The following is a 19,308-nucleotide window of genomic DNA, read 5'->3' as shown; positions in this document are numbered from 1 at the left end:
AGGCTCACTTTGTTGGATGTTTTTATATAGGTGAACATTGCTTATTGTTGTGTTTGTGGCCAGTAGGTAGCAAGCTCTCCCCCTCTTCAATCCTCCCCCCATGAGGCAGTTTGTGTGTGCATGTTGCCTGTCATGTAACAGTGGTCCATAGCGGCCTTCCATTCATGCATGTGATCACCAACCGTCCTGTAGGTCCCTTACGTCACTCTGCGTTCCTGCCTGGGCTCAGGTTACACTTTCACCCCCCTCACTCCCCTCCCATCATTTCTCTGACCCCCCCACCCCCCCATCCCTTCTTTCCCCTCTTTGCCCACAACCCTCTTCCTTCTGACTCAATCCCCCCTCTCTCTTTTTGCTCTCGTCTCCTCGTTCACTCTCTTTGCCTCTCCTGTGTCCCCCTGCTCCTAAACCTGGGAGGGGAGAGGGAGGAGATGGCTCATTATTTTAAAGACACAGTGGCTCTCGCAGCCAACCCCCAACTACATAACAACCCTTCCTCCCCCCAACTCCTTTACTCTCCCTCCCTCTCCGTCCCTCTTCCCCATCTGCCCCCTGATGACCCCCCCACCCACCCCCCGACTCCTTCCTCCTCTCTCGTTCCTGTCAGTCGAAAACAAGACTCCATTTTGCAGAGGGAGCTCCCAGCAGTACCGTTTACTGCTTCCCCTCATGGCCCACTAACATTTCTTTGTGTCAATAAAGCTTCACCAACAGGAGACGTGACATATGTGCTTGATGGTTAGCATGCTGTGTGAGGAAAAAAGACCTAATTTTCAGCATCATATTTCTTATCTGCAGTGAGAAAAATACATTTAAGTGAAAAGGTCATGTTTTTGTTCTCTTGGTTTGTCTTGAAGATCATTGTGGGCAGAGGTGAGTTGCACCCTGGCCCTGCTGATGTTGCGTAATGTAGTTTGTTATGTTGTTGTGTTGCACAATAGGTATCCGGTTAGCGCTGCAGGCTGACAGCGAGTGGGTGGCCTGTAGGCCTGTTTGATGTGTCCAGGAGATAAGGCAGGAGGGGCAGAGAGGTGTAAGGTTGCCGTTATCACTGAGAATAATACCAACTGCCACATAGGAGAAAAAGGAGTGTGTTTTTGTGTTTTGGTTTCTGTTACAGTATGTATCTAATATAGAGGGTGTGGCTTAAGTGAGCTGGTTAGGTGGTGTGAATGAGTTCCTGTTGTTTTGAACTATCTTTATCTGATGAGCTGTGTAACAACTAAATATGGATATAGTCTTTTTTTTTATAAGTTGTTTTTGTTTTGGCTATAAAGCTGACTATGTGAAGATGTGTATGAGGAAATATGGATACATTTAAATACTTTATTTACATGTTGAAATGCTTTGACACACATGGTCAGGTACACAGCCTGGTGTAACTCTTCTCACCTTGTCGGGTTGATGGGAGACGAAGGTCGAACGACGGACAGTAACTATCTGGTGTTCTTTTCTGCTTTACAACGGATGATGGATATTTTCAATTTTCTCACAGAACAAGAAAAAGTGGGAAGTTGACAGCAGGAGCAACTTTTAATAGTAGGCTACTGGGATGCGCCTAAATTTCAATTTGACATTTTTTCAATTTGATACATTTTTTCAAGGTGACAACAACAGACGTTTGCTCCATTACAGCAACCAGTTGGCACCTACTAAAATATGTGACCATTTGATATCTAAGTTTGACTTTTTGCAGTCTGGAAAAAATGTAACTCTGAATAGCTCAACCTTGATGCCAACATGCTGTTGTAGTAAACAACATGGTTTTATTTGACAGCGTAGTGATTACAGGCTTTACTGGCTGCTATCCATTATAAGGAGTCACTTAAACCATTCCACTGATGTGTTGCTGGTCAGAGTTTGTACCTAGGTTGTTGACATGTTTGTCTGGCTAAACATTAACAGAATGGGAAGTTAATAGGTAGCTTACACCTGGGAAATAACAACTCAATGGAACTATGCAGGTCACTGCAATAAGTTTGGACTTTTCTGTGTTTTTTAAGATGCATGTTGTAGTGTAATTTTTGACTTGAATTTTTTTTGTGCATAGTGGTGGTGGGGGTTGAGTGTAATAAATGGGGGAAAATAGGTGGCAAGCAGGGTTTCACTCCATTAAGATGCATGAAAGACACATATAGTGTGTGAGACTCAGAATGTGAAACCGCTTCTGTGTGAAGAGGCTCATTTTGCCCTACAGGCACAGGCTCACGTCCTTCTGTAGTGGTTTTTTTTTGCCCTAAGATAATGGTTGTTCTTACTAAAAAGAGTGTGTTTTCCTTTTATGAATGAGACTTGACAAATCACAAATATTTAAATTTGTGTGACAACCTCACAACCTTTTAAACCATTATTTTCTTATAGTTGCAATTGTAATTCAGTACATGACAGAGAGAAGCAGCCTAATGTTTGTTTCTTGTAGTGGAAAGAAGTTTGAAATGATCTGTTAACGTATGGCATTTTAATATTCTCACATGTTGGTTATGGTCCATAACCATCTGTTTTAGGCCGTAATGGCTGTTAGCGTGGTTGTTACAGGACATACATGGTTAAGTCATGTGAACAAATTAGTATTTTATGTCTCCCCACTACCAGTGTGTTAATGAGAATGTTCACTGAATGGGAATGTGTGTCGACACTGTGTGTACATTTCTGTGTGTACATTTATGCAAATGGTCCTTTCATTTTTAACACCGTGTTCGAACATCACACGTCACATCAATATGTCAAGCAGTAAATTATGTCTTTTTCCACGTTAAACAGCACATCTATGAACACAACTGGTGCTGGTCAAATGCTTAAAACTGACACTTGTTTTAACAAGGTGTTGACAGACATGTCTGCTCTTTTTTTTTTTTGCCACACTCAAGAAAATTTGACATTTTCAACAACTCATTAGCAGAGCAAGAGTACATGAAAGCATAAATGTACAGAGGTTTATCGGGTAGACACACATCCTGCTTGAATGATCATTTTCAGCTTTTCAAGACAATTCAAATAAGGAGTAAAGAAGGAAGTTAATAGTAACCAATCTGGGCTGCGTTTATGCTATATTTTCATACTTGTTTCTATCTTGATTGCAGTTGTAAGAGAACAATATGCCTCAGACAAACCATTTCAGTAAATGTGCTAACTGATAATACACCCATCCTGTGACGGAGAGTCTCTGTTGTTTATTTGACAGCTTCTGGTTTTGATGTACTGCTTTAACAAAGCATCATGTGTGAACAGTGTTGGCACTCAATATGGAGGCCATGTGTAATGAAAACTAGAGGTGTCCTCTTGGTTCTTTGTAATCCTGTTTTTTTAAAAGAAGAAAATAACTCTTTTGTTAGCTTTCTAGGATAACTGCAGCAGTAGAAATATTTTCCTTGTTACACCTGTCTTTTACATTTAAAACTGTGTATGGGTATCCTACCTCCTTCCCACTCAGTAATTTTCCTTTTAGCTGCTGTATAATACATTGGAAATGTGCATCTTGTTATTTGTAGCAAGCAACAGCAGCATGCCGTTTCCCTCTGTACATCTCCTTCAGTAACTATCCCCTAATGAATTCTCCACTCCTCTGATGTGTGTATGAGTGTGTGTGCGCACGCATTTGCTGGTCCAAATGTGGGCTTGTGTGTATGCGTGTGTGTGTGTGTGTGTGCCAGTGTGCAGCAGCTAAAGAGTATGAATGAGCATGGATAAGCATTTTGCTTCCAGGCTTCATTTCTGTTAACCCTTTCATGTCTGCTTCATTCAGATCAGACAGTGCCGTACAATAATTTCCTCTCTGGAGAAATAGCACTGGAGCCAATGAAAAGCGAGAGACTGAGTGTGTTAGAGAGAGAGAGAGAGAGAGAGAGAGGGAGGGAGGGAGGGAGGGAGCGCTTGCGGCCAGTCAGATTGTAGAGGGGACTTGAGTGAGGCTGCCTCATGGATGGATCTGCTCAACTTAACGCAAAACACTAGTGGTTTCATGGCTTAATTGGGAAAAAGAAGGATCTGTTGATGTTCAAATCCGCTTGTTTTAATACAGTTGCAACTCGAGGACGACTCTTGATGCCTGTTTTGCCGAAGTTGAGCTAATTGTAAGGAATGTCATGTCACTCGGTTTACACTGTGCTGGATTTTCTGCACAAAGTTATTAATACTCAGCAGTGAATATATATACTGCATTTTATGTCCATCCTGTTTATATCAATGAGGGTAGATTACATATTAAAAACATCTGTGGGTATATAGCAATACAATTCAACAACGCCACAAACTACAGCCTCAAGAAATTACCATAAAGTTGAGCACCTCTCTAAAATGGTTTACATAAAAACTGAATGTTATAACCGTCATGAACATAGCAGTTATTTCAAGGCTCTTTTACTTACCTAATAAACTGGCAAATTAATGTTGACTGTGTTAATGTTTTTTGTTTGTTTTTTTCCTTTCACTGGGAAGCTCCGTGGTATAAATTATTTTTAAATTTATGAATGAAAATGTAGGGAAACACTCAAAATGTGTCCTAAGAAAACTGTAGTAAGCCTTAATAAAATTCTTGGATGATCAACAGCAACAACAACAACAAAAAAAAACACTGGTAACTTGTGTCTATATTTTTGTTTCTCACATTTCTGCTTATCTCTATCTTTCAGTTTGTCTGAGTAAAGACATCCGGAACAATGTGACCAACCTCCAGTCGTTGGAGAACTGCACCATCATTGAGGGCCACCTGAAGATTCTGCTCATGTTCAAGACCAAGACCGAAGACTTCCGGGGCCTCAGCTACCCCAAGCTGCGAGTGGTGACCGACTATGTGCTGCTGTTCAGGGTCTACGGCCTCGATACCCTCACCGATCTCTTCCCAAACCTTACGGTGATCCGCGGCAACAACCTCTTCTTCAACTACGCTCTTGTGATTTACGAGATGCTGCAGTTGAAGGAGGTGGGCCTTCACAGCCTCATGAACATCACCAGGGGCGCTGTGAGGATCGAGAAGAACCCAGACCTCTGCTACCTGGCTACTCTGGACTGGTCCAAGATCCTGGACTCAGTGGAAGACAATTACATCGTGGCCAATAAGAACGATGGGGAGTGCGGAGATGTGTGTCCAGGCACGGCCCAAGGTCAGACCATCTGTCCGCAGAACACTATCAACGGACACTTCAGGGGACGATGCTGGTCACAGAACTACTGCCAGAGAAGTAAGTGTACATGTGTGTGATTGATTCTTTAAACAAAGAGAAAAGACAGAATATTCACTGTATTCAGTCTTTTTTCCTCACACTGTCCTGGTATAGCTATTAGAAAGTCAGTTTTTTCTCTGGTGTTAAACCAGCCTCATACTCACCAAATTATTTAAAGAATCACATTTAGGTGTGAAGCAGAGGAAAAAGCTTCATGTTGTCAGACATGTTAGTATAACACCTTTCCAGAATCCATCACATGGCTCGTCGCAAAGTGATCCATTGAGACACACGATGAGAAAATGCACTGGAGAGATTTTTTTTTTCCTCCCAGAAATCAATTGAGGCGACGGATGTTTTAATTTCAAATGGTTTATATAATGATTTCTATGATGTGGAGGGTTGCTCCTGATATCAGAAGCCAGGAGTCGTGGACACGCCACGCCCTCTGATTAGCATTCATTGACTGGAGCATTGTGGGCAAGCGATCTGTAATTAGAGGCTCGGGATCTGCTTGATGTGTGAAAAGACTCAACTGTATCATTGAGTCAGGGGAACTGCACACTCAAAGGTAGGCATTAGGGGAGGAAAATGCAATGAAAGAAAGCCGGTTAGAGCGAGAGAGTTGATGGACAGGGATAAACGGTATAGTACACATGTTTGTTAGAAATTGTATTTTCTCTCCTTTCGGTTAAAAAGGAACTGTGGGTTCGCTTGGTGCTGCCGCCAGCCAGCCTGCCAGTGTGTCGGCCAGTCAGTCAGTTAGTTTTTCCTCTCCTACCATAAACACAGAGAATGGCGTCTATTGTAAGACACATAGAGAGAATGCTTATTATTTTTTGAAGGCGATTATAGCTTGTGTTGTTTTTTTCTCTTCTGTCTCTGTGTCTGACAGAAAGGCTAGCATTCAAAGCCTAACGACCTTGGCCATGTTTATACTTGAACATCAACTGTTACAGCCCGCATATAATGTTGGCTCCTCGATTTTCTGCCAGGTCTCACTGTCGGGAAAGTAATACAGGAAATGGCCTTCTTTGTGTCTCCGTCTCCTACACACACACACACACTGAATGCCTTAGAGTTTTGACTTCAACAAGGTATACAACATTCAGTGTTGTTGTTTTTTTTTAGCATTACAGAGAAGTAAAGCACTAAAGTTTGTGTTTTCCAGGACAGCAGATGTTGGACAACATTCTGAATACTAATGACGATCTTTAAATAAGTTTCTAATGACACCATTAAGAGCTCAAGGTTCAGATGTAAGACAGAGTTTGTGTGAGAGAGCCCTGACCATTAAAAAAAGGAAAAAAAAAAAGAATGTCAACCGATGAACATAAGTGAATTCACAATGCGTCAGACGACATCTGTGCATGCGTGTTCATGTCTCCTTCAGATAGGCCAGAAGAGCAGGTATGACGCTGTGCTCCGCATCATGTGACAGGCACCAGTGTAGTCAAGAGCAGGAGCCATTTCTAGAACATGATGCAATGGCTGTCTGCCCCTGCAGCGGGGGGGCCGGTGGCGGGGTGGGTGGGGGGGGAGAACAGGGGGAGTGTGAGTGTGTGCGGGCTACACATGGGGATGATATGTGTGCACTTACTGTAAATGTTTGCAAGTGTTTGTGTGTGTTTGATATACAGTACCAGTCAAAAGTTTGGACACACTTTCTAATTCAAGTGAATGGGAAGGAGTGTCCAAACTTGGCCGGTGCTGTATGTGTACTTAAGTGCATGTTTCCCCGCTGGAGGTGAGAGCTACAGTTCCACATCGCCACAGACATGTTTCCAGCCTTCAGTCTCTCAACCTTTAAGCTAATGCTCTGATACGACTCCTTTTTTTCAAATCAGTGCTATTCTAGCTTAGAACAACATACAAATATAAAACAAAAAGTAAAATTAGCGTAACAGTAGAAGTTGTAATAACAATGTTATTAGTGAGCTTTGATACCACTTAATTAGGCAGCTTAATATTACGCAGGTGTAGCAGTGTATACATGGCATGTCACAGCACGGCAGGTCAACCTAGATGAGATGAAAGGATGCGAATATCAAGAAAGAGAAATGTTTTGTTTCCCTTGGGTGCTTGTGCAGGGATATACACTAGAACACGTGCTGGGTGGTGTCGTGAGGAAACTATAGGATCTTTAATTAGAGCTTCTGTGAATGAAAACTCAGTTTACAAACTTAGATACACACATACACACATGTGCGTGTGCACACGCGGGCGCAGGGTGGGGGGAACATTAGATGGGGCATTAAAGTTTATGTGTGAGTGGAAACTGTGGGGTTGTTTTTGTTGTGTTTTTACAGGGTTCCTGTTGCCTTAGGTAAGAGCCAGGGGAGAGCCTGCATTCCTCTGATCTTACACATGCTCCTTACAAGCAGGAAAACCACTACGTGCGTGTGTGTGTGTGTGTGTACGTGCGTGTGTGAACCCAGAAATGTCATGTTTAACTGTGCAGGGCTCTTAAGTAACTTGTTGGCAATCAAAACAGCCTGGAGAGTGTAAGAGATGTGACATTCATTGCCCAGTTCTGTTTTCGCTGTTGTGTGTGTGTGTCTATGTGTGTGTGTGTCTGGTGTACATATGTATTTTGTGCGTATGTGTACTGTATATTTACAACTTTGTGCAGGTAGTTGTTTGGATGTGGAGGTCAGTCCAGTAGTAGGTTTGTCAAGTGCACTCAGGCAGCAATTTTCTCAGGTTTTACAAGCTGTCACAAGTCACTGTGGCTTTGTTACCTGATTGAATGTTGTTGGTTGCTTGTTTTCCCTCCAGACAACTGTAGCGAAGTAGCGGATTGCAGATTAGGGGTAGTAGTTTTTTTAAATTTAGTTTATTTTTTATTTTTATTAGTTTATTTAACAGGGGCCATGCACAACACAACCGTTGGGACAGAGTTGGCTATATAGCTCATTTAAATCTGCAGTGTCTGGGCAGATATTAAAACAATTAAAAACAATACAATTAGCTAAATTTACGAACAGTACATCACATATAAAACATCATACAAAATGTACATTACACGCTCTATGTTAAACAGTTGGTTCCATACAAAGGTTTATGATCAGTTTGTCTTGAGCCATGTTTCAAGTGTTGTTTTAAAAATACTGAAGCTTGTACATTCTCTGATTATGGGTGGGCATTAGGTTCCATTTATCTGCTGCTCTGACTGAAAATACAGTCACCTCTGACTGATGTCTGGTCTCCCTAGCATTGTTCCTGCAGAATGACACACATTGTTTAAGTGGTGGTGGCACAAAATCATGAATTAATTTATACATCAGGCACATATCTGCAAAACAAAGAAAACTGTCAAAGGTCAATAAATCATACTTTTGAATGATGGTACAATGATGGCAGCTCCTTGGTTTTTTATTAAGAATTTTCACAGATTGTTTGTAAAGAGTTTATAATGGTTTTGGCGTAGCCATTCTTGCCTGGGACCTAGTAATCGGCTTCACGGACAGTGTGTGTTGCGCTGTAGAGCGAGGTATCAGAAAATCCCAATTCGTGACACAGATGTAGATCAACAAATCAAAACATCTTCCAAAGCTTTACAAACCTGAAATCCTTCAACCATAAATTACAGTGTTCTGCATGGACTAAATCAGTTTAAATATCTTTGTAGCAGTGACCTCCTACATGTGGTAACATGTAGAGTTGTAACTACGTGTGCCAAGTTGTCATATCTGGGATCAGTGGGATTTATCGACCACTGGCACCTGCTGTAAATGAGACAGACAGGATGTGTAGGCATGTGGATACGACCTCCGCACCCACATGTTGCACATGATGCATCCAGGATGAGTAAACTTCACTTGGGTAGAACTGGGTTGGCTGGTGAAGTCAGTTTATTCCCAGATAGCTTTTGCTGTTGCCGCTTTTGATTTTGAAGTGAATGCTTTTGATCCAAAATCTAATCTTAAAAAAAACAAAACAAAACAAAAAAAACAACGTAACTCTTATGCACAGTAAATGGCCTTTTAACATATATATTGAGAGACTTATATTGTCATAGAAAGATGTAAAAGATGTTAAAATAATACACATTTCTAAAGACAGTGGGTAAATTTTTTTTACAAAGAACCTTGAGAATAAATAAAAGGAAGCCAGAGGACTAAATTTATAGATGTGACAGCTGTATTTACAGATGAGAGAGAGATGGATTGTAGATGCATATACAGGCAGATTGTTAGACGGAAAGCAAGCACACAAGACAGAGGACTGGATTTCCAAACGAAAGTACAGACAGAAATGAAGTGGGGGTAATATTCACAGATGAGAGAGAGCGAGAATGGGAGCAAATAGTCGATCTCCTGTTTAGATAAAGCTCTATCTGTTGCTGAGGTCTGGCACACTGTGTTCAGCCTCATAGACTCCAGCCTGCGCTATGCTTGCACAACTCACACACACGAAAACATACACACATGAGCAGGAGGAGAGAAAGCTTTTTCAGGTCAAAGTTCATTTCGCCTGTGCCTACGTGCTTTGTTGTTTGCTGCGATTGTTTTCAGGCACACAGCCACAACTTCACCTCCCAGTGACAAAAGCCATAGAGGGAAAACGCTCTCTCTCTCTCTCCATTACACAAACCGCTTTCAGAACGTCACCGTCAAATAGGTTACACCTGTACTGGCACGATTTAAATGGGTCAACGTGCGTCATCAGGCGTGGCTTTGTGACCCCGCCTCCTGACCAGGCTTGAGCGCAGTTTGGACATTTCGCTGCTAGGATTTTTTTTTTTTCGTGATTTGGACCTTTTGAAAGACATTAAATGAACTTCTCAGCTTTTGTAAAAAACAGAAAGAGTGTACAGGAGCAGTTGACCAACAGAGAAAACATGAGGACAAATGAAAATGCAACTTTATGGTAATTAAAGTATGTAATGTATGTAATACTTTGGATTTTAAAGGAACTGGAACTTAATTGTCTTGTATTAAATATCACACGTCATATACGCTGAGTTAGTTATTGGTCACTGTATTTATTCATCTTCTCCAAACAATTCAGTCCCTTAATTCAACTACACTTTTAGGGGAAAAAAAATCAGTCCTCATTCAGTGCCACAATTCATTCTTGATGCATGTTCGGAAGTTAATATGACAGTCTGACTTAGCCAAATTAAGTGGGTATCCTCATGCTGTAGTCGTGTGTAGGTTTTTTTTTTCTTTCTGTTGGTGTTGTGACCTAACCACAGTTGTGTCCTACATGAAAGTACCATGATGTATCCCTACGTTGTGGCTCAGGAATAAAACACACTTACTCGCTCTAAAAAGATAGATTTTGGAAGTCAGTTTTGATTTTGGAAGTTCAGTTGAACTTAAGACTGCAATTTTGTGTTGAACAAGGATGGTGGATTTTGTTCCTTTTTTTTTTTTTTTTTTTTACAGTGTGGTCACACCAGAAAGGGATTTTTCACGACCAATCTGAATAATTACAGGAGGAATTATTACAGCAAATAATACCTTTCAGTGTACATGTCACATGTTGGTACCTAGAGTTGGCTTCAACTTGGACAAATCCAAATCCGTCCTCTGATATCTGTGTATGTTGCCATTAAATGGTTTCATTATATTGTTTCTCTAAGGTTATCATATTTGTTTAACTTGTATATGTATTGAGCCTGTCATAAACTGCTGGTATGGTCTCAGCTGGTTGCCATGGTAATGGAAATTGCCATCGATGTTATTTCCATTAGTGTTTTATTTCTCACGCTATCAAATGAAAGTAGACTGTCAGTGTGGATAAGATGAGGGCCAGCTGAGGAGGCCAGGAGGGAAAAAGAAGGGGTTGGGCAAAGCAAAATAAACAGAGCAAAACAAACATGGCGGGGCGTTTCAAGTGTGGCTCCAGGTACACACACACACATACCCAGACACACTCAAAAACCACACACATACACATTTTTGCCAGAGTGGCAAGTGGCCAAGCTAGAGGAGGCTAAAGAGAGAAAGAAAATGACAGTATTAAGGATGGAGGTGCTCAATGAAGCGTGCTGTTGGCCTGCGCCCACAACCAAACAAAAACACTTAACTGGCCCCGGCCTCTTAATTGTAAGTGTCTCTGCTCAGGCTGCTTCCAGACTCCTCTCTCGATCTCGTCTTCTCGTCTACTTCTCTGTGGTTCGTTTTCTGCAGTAGTTTCTAATGAGAAGTAAATGAAAGTTTTCCTCAAGCCGCTGTTCTTAATTAGCCATTTAGTGCTCAGTGGCAGAGAAAACAAATGAATATAAACCTAAAGGGTCAGACATCCTGATAGTATAGGAAGCGTAACTGTTCATGCTTCATGTAAATGGAGCTCAGGTGTCCCAAAAGTGAAAAAACACTGTATGATTTGGTTTCTACATGTTTATGTGAGTACAAGTGTCTTTGTTCATGACAGGGACTAACTGATGTAAATGTTTGGGAGCACACATTGCTAATTTTGCACTACTTGAAAAGGTAAAAAAAAATTGTTTCAGAAAATAGTGTCAGATTTAAGTATGGCTGAGAATCTTTTTTTTTTTTTATCCTAGCACTGAGGCCATGCATGAGTTTTGGTGGAGATATGAAAACTATCTATTTTTTTCTCTTCCTGACACTTGAAAAGTAGAAACAAGTTTTTCTATAAACCCTTTTTTGTTTAACAAAGGAGACAAATATCTCATGTTAAATGTAAAATGCAAGCAGCTCTACAGAAAAAAAAAATGCTGAAATAGAGTAGGCTTACATATGTAACATTTTTATTTAAATTAGGACCTATGTCATCAAAGTACTTGCTTGTAAAAGTAATGCTCAGATTATAACTGTGTCTATATTGTACATTATGGATGTCCACATGTGTATTCAGTGAGAACTGTCAGAAGAAGCAGAGCTGGTATTGTACATACTCAAAAGGCTTCATTAAATTTGATGTGTTGCTGATCTGTGAAGCAGCAACCTTTGCGCGTCTATTGAGTCACTGCTCTCAACACATGAGCCTCCATCTGGAGGAGAAGGCTTGTTGTTTTTCCGGTGTGCCCACCACATGCCAATCACCTGTCTAGATCACACACACGCTCAAATATGTTAATTCTCTTTTCCTCTGTTAATAAACATTTACGAAATGTACACCGCAATGACAAGAAAAAAAATACATGTAGTAAATACCTAAAGGCAATATTTGCACAGTTGTTTCTCGGTTTCTAAAAGTGGTTGCAAAATGCAACTAAATAACGGCAGTCTGGAGCCCTGGGGCCACTTGAACTTTGACCCAGATGCTTTTCCAGTGAGAGGGGACTTGAGCTAGAAACGCTATCCTTTTGCTGTCTTCACCCTCACTGGAATTAACTTGGCTGCCTGGAAGTAGTGGCTTGTCTTACAATTAATTGAGTAAAACTAGTACACAGTTAAGACGAAAACATAAAGTGTCGGACATGTACTGCACACACAGGCTTAACATAGTGTGTGTGTGTATGTTTGTCTAACATATGCCAAAAAGTGGAGAGCAAACATGTAAATGGTAGTAGATGAATTGTTTCCAGATTCCCTCTCCTTCCAGTTCCTGAGTAAAGTGAATTGCAATTGATGTGATCCTGATAGTGATACACACACTGAACCGAGAGCTGCGTACATTTGTTCTCATCTTTCTCTCATTTATTTCTATAGACACAAGCAAGCTCTTCTTTGATGCTGTCCATTTGTGATAGTTAAAGCTTTTCTGTGGTGGCTTGTCTTACATCAACACACACACACACACACACACACTCATTCACTGGTGTTTGAATTACCATGAATATCTTATAAGGGACAGGGAGTGAGAGGAAGAGACAAATACTGAAAGAGAGGGGAAGAGAAGAGGGAAGGAAGGATAGAAACAGACAGATGGAGAGGGAGAGGTAGTAATTGTGCTCTTGTGTTTTCCTTCCTGGCAGCTTGCATCTTTGTTAACAAATCCAAATTAACTTTGATAAGCTGGCACCAGTAATGTACGTGCGTGTGAGTTTTGTGTGCGTGCGTGTGTGTGTGTGTATTTCCCTCAGCCCGCTCCATTCGCACAGCGAGTGCAGTAGCAGGCAGGCAGTGCTAGCCAAGCGCCCCAGGGGATCTGGAAAACTCTCTCTCCTCTCTCCTCCAGCTCATCAATGGACTGGCACTCCCACATCCTGCTCTACACACACACACACACACACACACACACACACACGCGCACGCACAGAAAGTACACATGCATCTATGCAAGTGTAACGGCGCACATTCAGATAGACACATACAGGCCAGATACACACTTGCACGCAGAGCCAAGTGGAGCACAAACGTACACACACAAGGCTAAGTGGAGCACGCTGCTACTGCTGCCCACTATTCTGACAGGCGATTGGCTGTTAGGAGAAATGTAAGTAGCCTATAGTGTAGAGAGGATGGGGGCTTCTGAGGATACGAGCATGCTGGAACAAGATGTATGCCTACTGTTGCCGCACTGTGCTGTTTCTTTTATTTATTTATTTTTTTTTACTGTCAAGAGGAAGCGAGGCATTCCTCGTCTCTTGATGCCCTCTTCTTCATTTCCCTGCATTTTTAAAAAAAATACACATTTCACATCTGTTAACTTACTGAGAAGGAGACTGATACCCCTTCCTAATGCGGGTAATAGTCTGATTCCCTCTGTGCACGTGTGGTTTTGATGTGTGTTTCTCAGTGTGGATGTGTGTGTTTAGCTGTGAGAATTTGTGTGTGAGCTGTGGAGGAAAGCATGTTGGCAGGCAAGCGGTTGTTACAGCCCGAGCTGTCTGAAAGGACTTCCTCATTACTTCCCGCCTTTGTCCAAAGCACTTCCTACTGGCGAGCTGTACAACTGGGCCCTGGGGGAAGGCTAGCGGGCGAAGAGGGTGTGATGGTGGAATATTACTTACATGTGAGAGACAATGAAAGGAAAGAGAAAATAGATGAATTGTTGACAGCTCTTTAGATCTGCAAACAAAATCAACAAAATGCCCAGCTCTGACAGAAATGTTTACTTCATTAATCATTTTGCGAACCCCCCCCCCCCCCCCCCCCCCAGTTGTTGAACCAATATGTCCGAATGTCAAGCCGGCCAGGTTGATGAAATGAGAACACAGGCAGCTGAGATGAGAGGTGAGCTGTAAGGATTGCATAAAGTGCTTGCTTGTGTGTGTGTGAGGGAGGAAAATAACACGACCCTCCCTCTTGCAGAGAGAAGGGGATTGTTTTCAGGTGTTTGGCCAGATCAGATGACTGCCTGCTTCCAGTTCTGACATCAACCCTACACACACACACACACACACACACACACACACACACAGACAGACACAGACACAGACACATAATTGTGAAGACACAGGCTGATCAACAGTAGCTGCATGTCCTGGTATTAGGCCAACTTGGTCCAGTGCTGACTTGTCAATTGATAGATCCAACCAATCCAAACATGACAACCAAGATTTATATTTAGTTTCACTTGACACTGGTGCTGAGTGAAAAATCCTTCAAATCTTGCACCACACATAAGACAGCGCAGTGCTACAACCACCGTGGGAAAATATAACCTTAATTGTGTTTATCCTCACTGAAGTATCCAAATGATCACCGGCGTGTAGTTAAAACACTGAACTTACTTTGGTTACATTGTCAGAAAATATGACCCCATTTTTCAATCTTAAAAAAAACAGTGATAGTAGTACAAAAGTAACAGTAATAGTAATTGAACCTTGAACTGCAATAAACAGTTCTTGTTGAGTTTCTCTTCAAACAAGCATACACAGTTATTCACAATACTGGGAACATAAAGGTACACACCTCTCCCATTTTCCCATCGGGCATGCTGAGCTGTCGAACAGTCTGCTGCTGTTTGATAAATTAGATAAATAATAATAATGTCAGTACCAGTTCATCATGAATTTAGTTGGTGTTGGCAGTTTTTACTTGTATTTAATACACAGAATATTTTGGAACTTCACACTTAATTTTACTCCTCTGAACATTCCTGATTTATCAAATCTAAAGCCCACAATAAACAACATAACAGTTGACATAAAGATTTCTAAAACTTTATAACTAAAGGGAATAATAAAATGAAAAGTGTTTATTGCAGTTTATTATAGCAGTCCTTCCACAAACATACACTAGCCTGAGAGGAAGTGATGAGCTGTAAGTCAGTCAAAGCAGATACAGTCCCTACCTGCACATCATTAGCTCACTGTAAAAGGAAAAGTGCTGCTTCAGTGGAGCAGGGCAGCTCTGTGTATGTTCATGCATACGTGATCTCAGAACTCCGCATGCTACGGGCTTAACATAGTCTGTAACCACAGCTACTAGTATGTACTGTATTTGGAATATGTGATGCTTATGCTTTGTCAAATTCCTGGAATTTCATGGGTGGCTTTGAGGTGGTAATGGCTCAGCTGAAGGGGTTGGAGGGATGTTTGGACATGTGAAATTCTCAAGAATTTTGTTGTTACATCACCTTCTTGGGAAAGCAGCCTTTCCCACAGGTTGAGAAAGTATTTTCGGTGGTGTGTGGGTTGTGGAGGGGTTGTGCTCATCTGACATATAATATTTGTCATATTATTATTATGCTTGCCATTTATTGTTTCCTGCTGGTTTTGATCATGTGTACACACTGGTTTGGTCGAAAAGAATAGCCAAAATTGTTTTTACTTGAAATCTCTCAAAAATGCCTGCACTACAGGAAGCTCTCAAAAGTGAGTGCTGGAAATCAGCTTTGTGTTTCTAAACTTGATTTTCCTGAATTTAACTTGTTTATCCTCACATGACCTCCCCATCCTTGAAGTTGCTTCCAAACCCAACTCTTTCCACGCATTTCTGTCCAGACCGAGCTCACTTCACTGAATGTCATGTCCTTGGCTTTCAAGAAATTGCTCTTTTCCTTGAACCATTTAACAGGTTTCTCTAAGCGCAACCCCCCCCCCCCACCCTCCGACACCCCAGTACCCTCCAGGGAGTCCAACCCTACCCAGAATGTGTTAAGTGTCTGGGAAAGGAGCATAATTCTCAGTTAACAGGAGCTTTGATGGTAACCACTACCCCTGCTCAGGCTCTGATGGTGCAGTCCAGAGAACCTTTGTCTATTTAAGGCGATACTTGTGACACAAGGCTTAGGGGTGGGGGGGTGGGGGGGGTGGGGTGGGCAGATGCATTGGGGAGAATGTGACCCTGGTTTGACCCACCCAGGTCAGGGGTGAGCAAGTAGAGGATGGGGGGAGAAGAAGGGGGTCAGAAGCTGGTGGGCCATTTGCTGGCCATAACTACAAGGTTGGATATAGACACATACATGCACATACATGTGTGCACGCAAGCATGCGCACACACACACACACACACATTCCAGGAGAGCTTACAAAGACAGGACGGAAGTGTCAATGTGGGGCATGGACAGGTGTGTGTGTGTGTGTGTGTGTGTGTGTGTGCGTGCTTGTGTGCATAGTATTTTTGCCAAGCAGCAAAGTCAGACAGGGAGAAATAATGTTTCTTCTTCCTTCTTCCTCCTCTGCTGACTCCCTCTACTGATAACCAGTTAGGACATAAAATCACATTTGTGCAGGGTAATGTATATGAAAGAGTATCAAATGTCAGATTTAACTGCCAGCTCTGTAACTGAAATAAAACTCGCTTCTCTCCGTAAGCATCCTTGGAGTGAGGCTGGCCGCTCAGTAATCTGTCATGAAGTTTTGATGAGTGCAAATTTTATTTCCTCCTTTTGATATCAGCCGGAGCAAGCTTTGGAATTAAATTTTGCAGTTAGAAATCTCATAAAGAAATCTTGTATCTTATCAAGTAAAGAAATGCCGTCATGAAGCATTTTGTTATTACAGACGCTAGTTCCGTCTAAATCTGTGTGTGTCATGGGTAATAGCTCAGTGGCTGTGTCACCCCTCTACACTGTTGGCATCAATACACAGACTGGCGTCGCTCCAATTTGCAAAACAGGTACTTTTCCTCTGACCTGCACCTTGTACTACTTGTTTGTCGTTTGTGCCGTGACTCGTACCATTACTCAGGAACTGGGAGAAAAAAAATCTGTAGAATCTATAGTGAAACAAATCTGATGATAAATATTTACACAGAAACCAAAAAAAAAAAAAGAAAAAATGTCCCACACGCATGGGTGACACAGCTAACATTCACATATGAGTGAACATAACTTGTAAGATAAATAGACAGCTTGTTCTTCGTGCCAACATTTTGTGTGTGTGTGTGTGTTTATGTTTAACTTTGATGAGTTGATACGGAGAGCATGACAATATGAACCCTGGTTAAGGTAATAGTGGAAGGTCACAGAATGAGGTTGTGAAAACTGAAACTGACAGCTTTAAGTCGTGGCTCCATAAAACGGGGCTTTTGATCACCGTTAAAACAAAAGGTTGCGCCCTTTGCTGAATATTCATCAAAAATTTTCTTTTTTCCATCAGTTGTTTCATCAGCTTGAACCCCTGGCCTCACTCCTGCTGCTGTCTCGAAACACTTAGGAGCCATTTTATTCTGCCGCTCTTCTCTTCTTCAATCAATCAAGTTAATTTGTCACATGTAATTATATAAGGTACAATCACAGTGAAATATAACCCCTCGAGTTCCTTTTAATTTGTGCATTAAAAAGAGTTTAAATAGCATAGTTATAGTAATAAAAGTATGTGTATGATTAGAGGGAGGTGTGGGGGGTGGTCTAAGGCAGTGACCTCATTTAGGATCCTAGTGGCCTGAGGGTAGAAGCTCTTCCTGAGCCTCTCAGTGCTGGCCTGGTGTATCCCGTACCTTCTTCTCTACTGCAGCAGGGAGAAATGGCTGTTATCGAGGTGGTTGGGATCCTTAACGATTCTCCTAGCCTCATTCTTGCAGCACCTGGTGTAAATATTCTCTAGGCAGGGTAAAGCACCCCCTATTGTATGTTCAGCTGAACGAACCACTCTTTGCACGGCCTTGTGGTCCTGTCTGGTGCTGTTTCCGTACCAGGCGGTGATGTTCCCTGTCAGGACGTTCTTGATGATGCAGGAGTTAGAAATTCCTCAGTATTTGAGGGGATACCCGGAATTTCCACAAGCATCCGAGGTGAAACAGTCTCTGCCTTGCCTTTCTCACCACTGAGTCAGTATGCAGTGCCCAGGTCAGGCCCTTGGTGATGTGGACACCAAGGTACTTGAAGCTGTCCACCCTCACCATCGAAGACCCTTTGATATTAAGGGGGAGCATGGTTCCTTCCCTGCTTCTTCCCAAAGTCAAGTATCATATATGTTACAGATGTCTACACTGTATAGGGACAAACATGAGTAATGTCCTCAATCAAGTAAATCAAGTAAATTTTCCTCAATCAAGTAAAGAAATACCATCATGAAGCATTTTGTTATTACAGAAGTCAGTTCTGTGCCGGATATTTTATTACATGACTATTTCGGTACAAAAATTTACCCACCAGTGTGGCAGATAGCCTTCCGAGATTTACTCGCCAAACGGAAAATCTACCCGCGTTTGGCACTTGACGGGTGTTAATTTCGGACCCTGGGTGTGAAAGGTGCACCCACCCATCCATTAACTTCTGCTTCAGCTGTTTTTGCTTGCTTGCTAACGATGGCCTCAAAAGCGAGCATAAAAGTTGTCTAGCTCACTTGCATCATCTGTCCCGATCATGCCATAACGTTCCTGTATCGTAAAAGTAACGTTAAAGCAATTAAATTCCCCTGACTGCTTATGCCATCTCCACTCTCATCTTGACGGTATGAGTGGTAATATATATTTGCAAGACAGATATAAAAATGCAATGATAATCCTTCTCACTTTGCCTAAATGCGTCTCTCGATGATACCAGAGTGGTGACAGCTATAAGGCCGCAGTAAAAACGGCTGCTGCTGTCCCACACTCATCTCTATCTCTATTGTAGCACAGGACAAGACTGCAGTCGTGCTCACAGTATACATTCCCTATAATTCACCATCTCTCCTCCTGTCCAGACTACACTTTGATGGCCCCGCTGCCCTCATGAAGAATGAATGCAGTTAATAATTTTACCGACATGGCTGGGATGTCTGGTCGTCTAGTCATGTGTGGAAAAGCCTGGAAAAAGGGTCAGACACTGCTGAAACAATATGATGAAAAAGTGAAGAAATGGTTTTCCCTGTCTTTCTTTTTCTGTCTCCATTTCTCTTCCCTGCTTCTGTTGC

At 42.0% G+C, this 19,308-nt stretch overlaps 1 protein-coding gene across 1 annotated transcript in view; it reads left to right on the top strand.

Moving 5' to 3' along the window:
- The window catches only part of insrb (insulin receptor b), an 85,809-nt gene that overhangs the window by 18,900 nt on the left and 47,601 nt on the right, over positions 1–19,308 (top strand). Inside the window, exon 2 of the mRNA XM_067596927.1 lies at positions 4,629–5,177. Within this exon, the coding sequence (XP_067453028.1) occupies positions 4,629–5,177 (549 nt within the window). The remainder of the gene's footprint in view (positions 1–4,628; positions 5,178–19,308) is intronic.

Source organism: Thunnus thynnus, chromosome 8 (genome assembly GCF_963924715.1).
Source record: "Thunnus thynnus chromosome 8, fThuThy2.1, whole genome shotgun sequence".
In the NCBI taxonomy this organism is placed as follows: domain Eukaryota; kingdom Metazoa; phylum Chordata; class Actinopteri; order Scombriformes; family Scombridae; genus Thunnus; species Thunnus thynnus.
The sequence above is the reverse complement of the archived record's forward strand: the minus strand, read 5'-3'. Positions and strand labels throughout refer to the sequence as shown.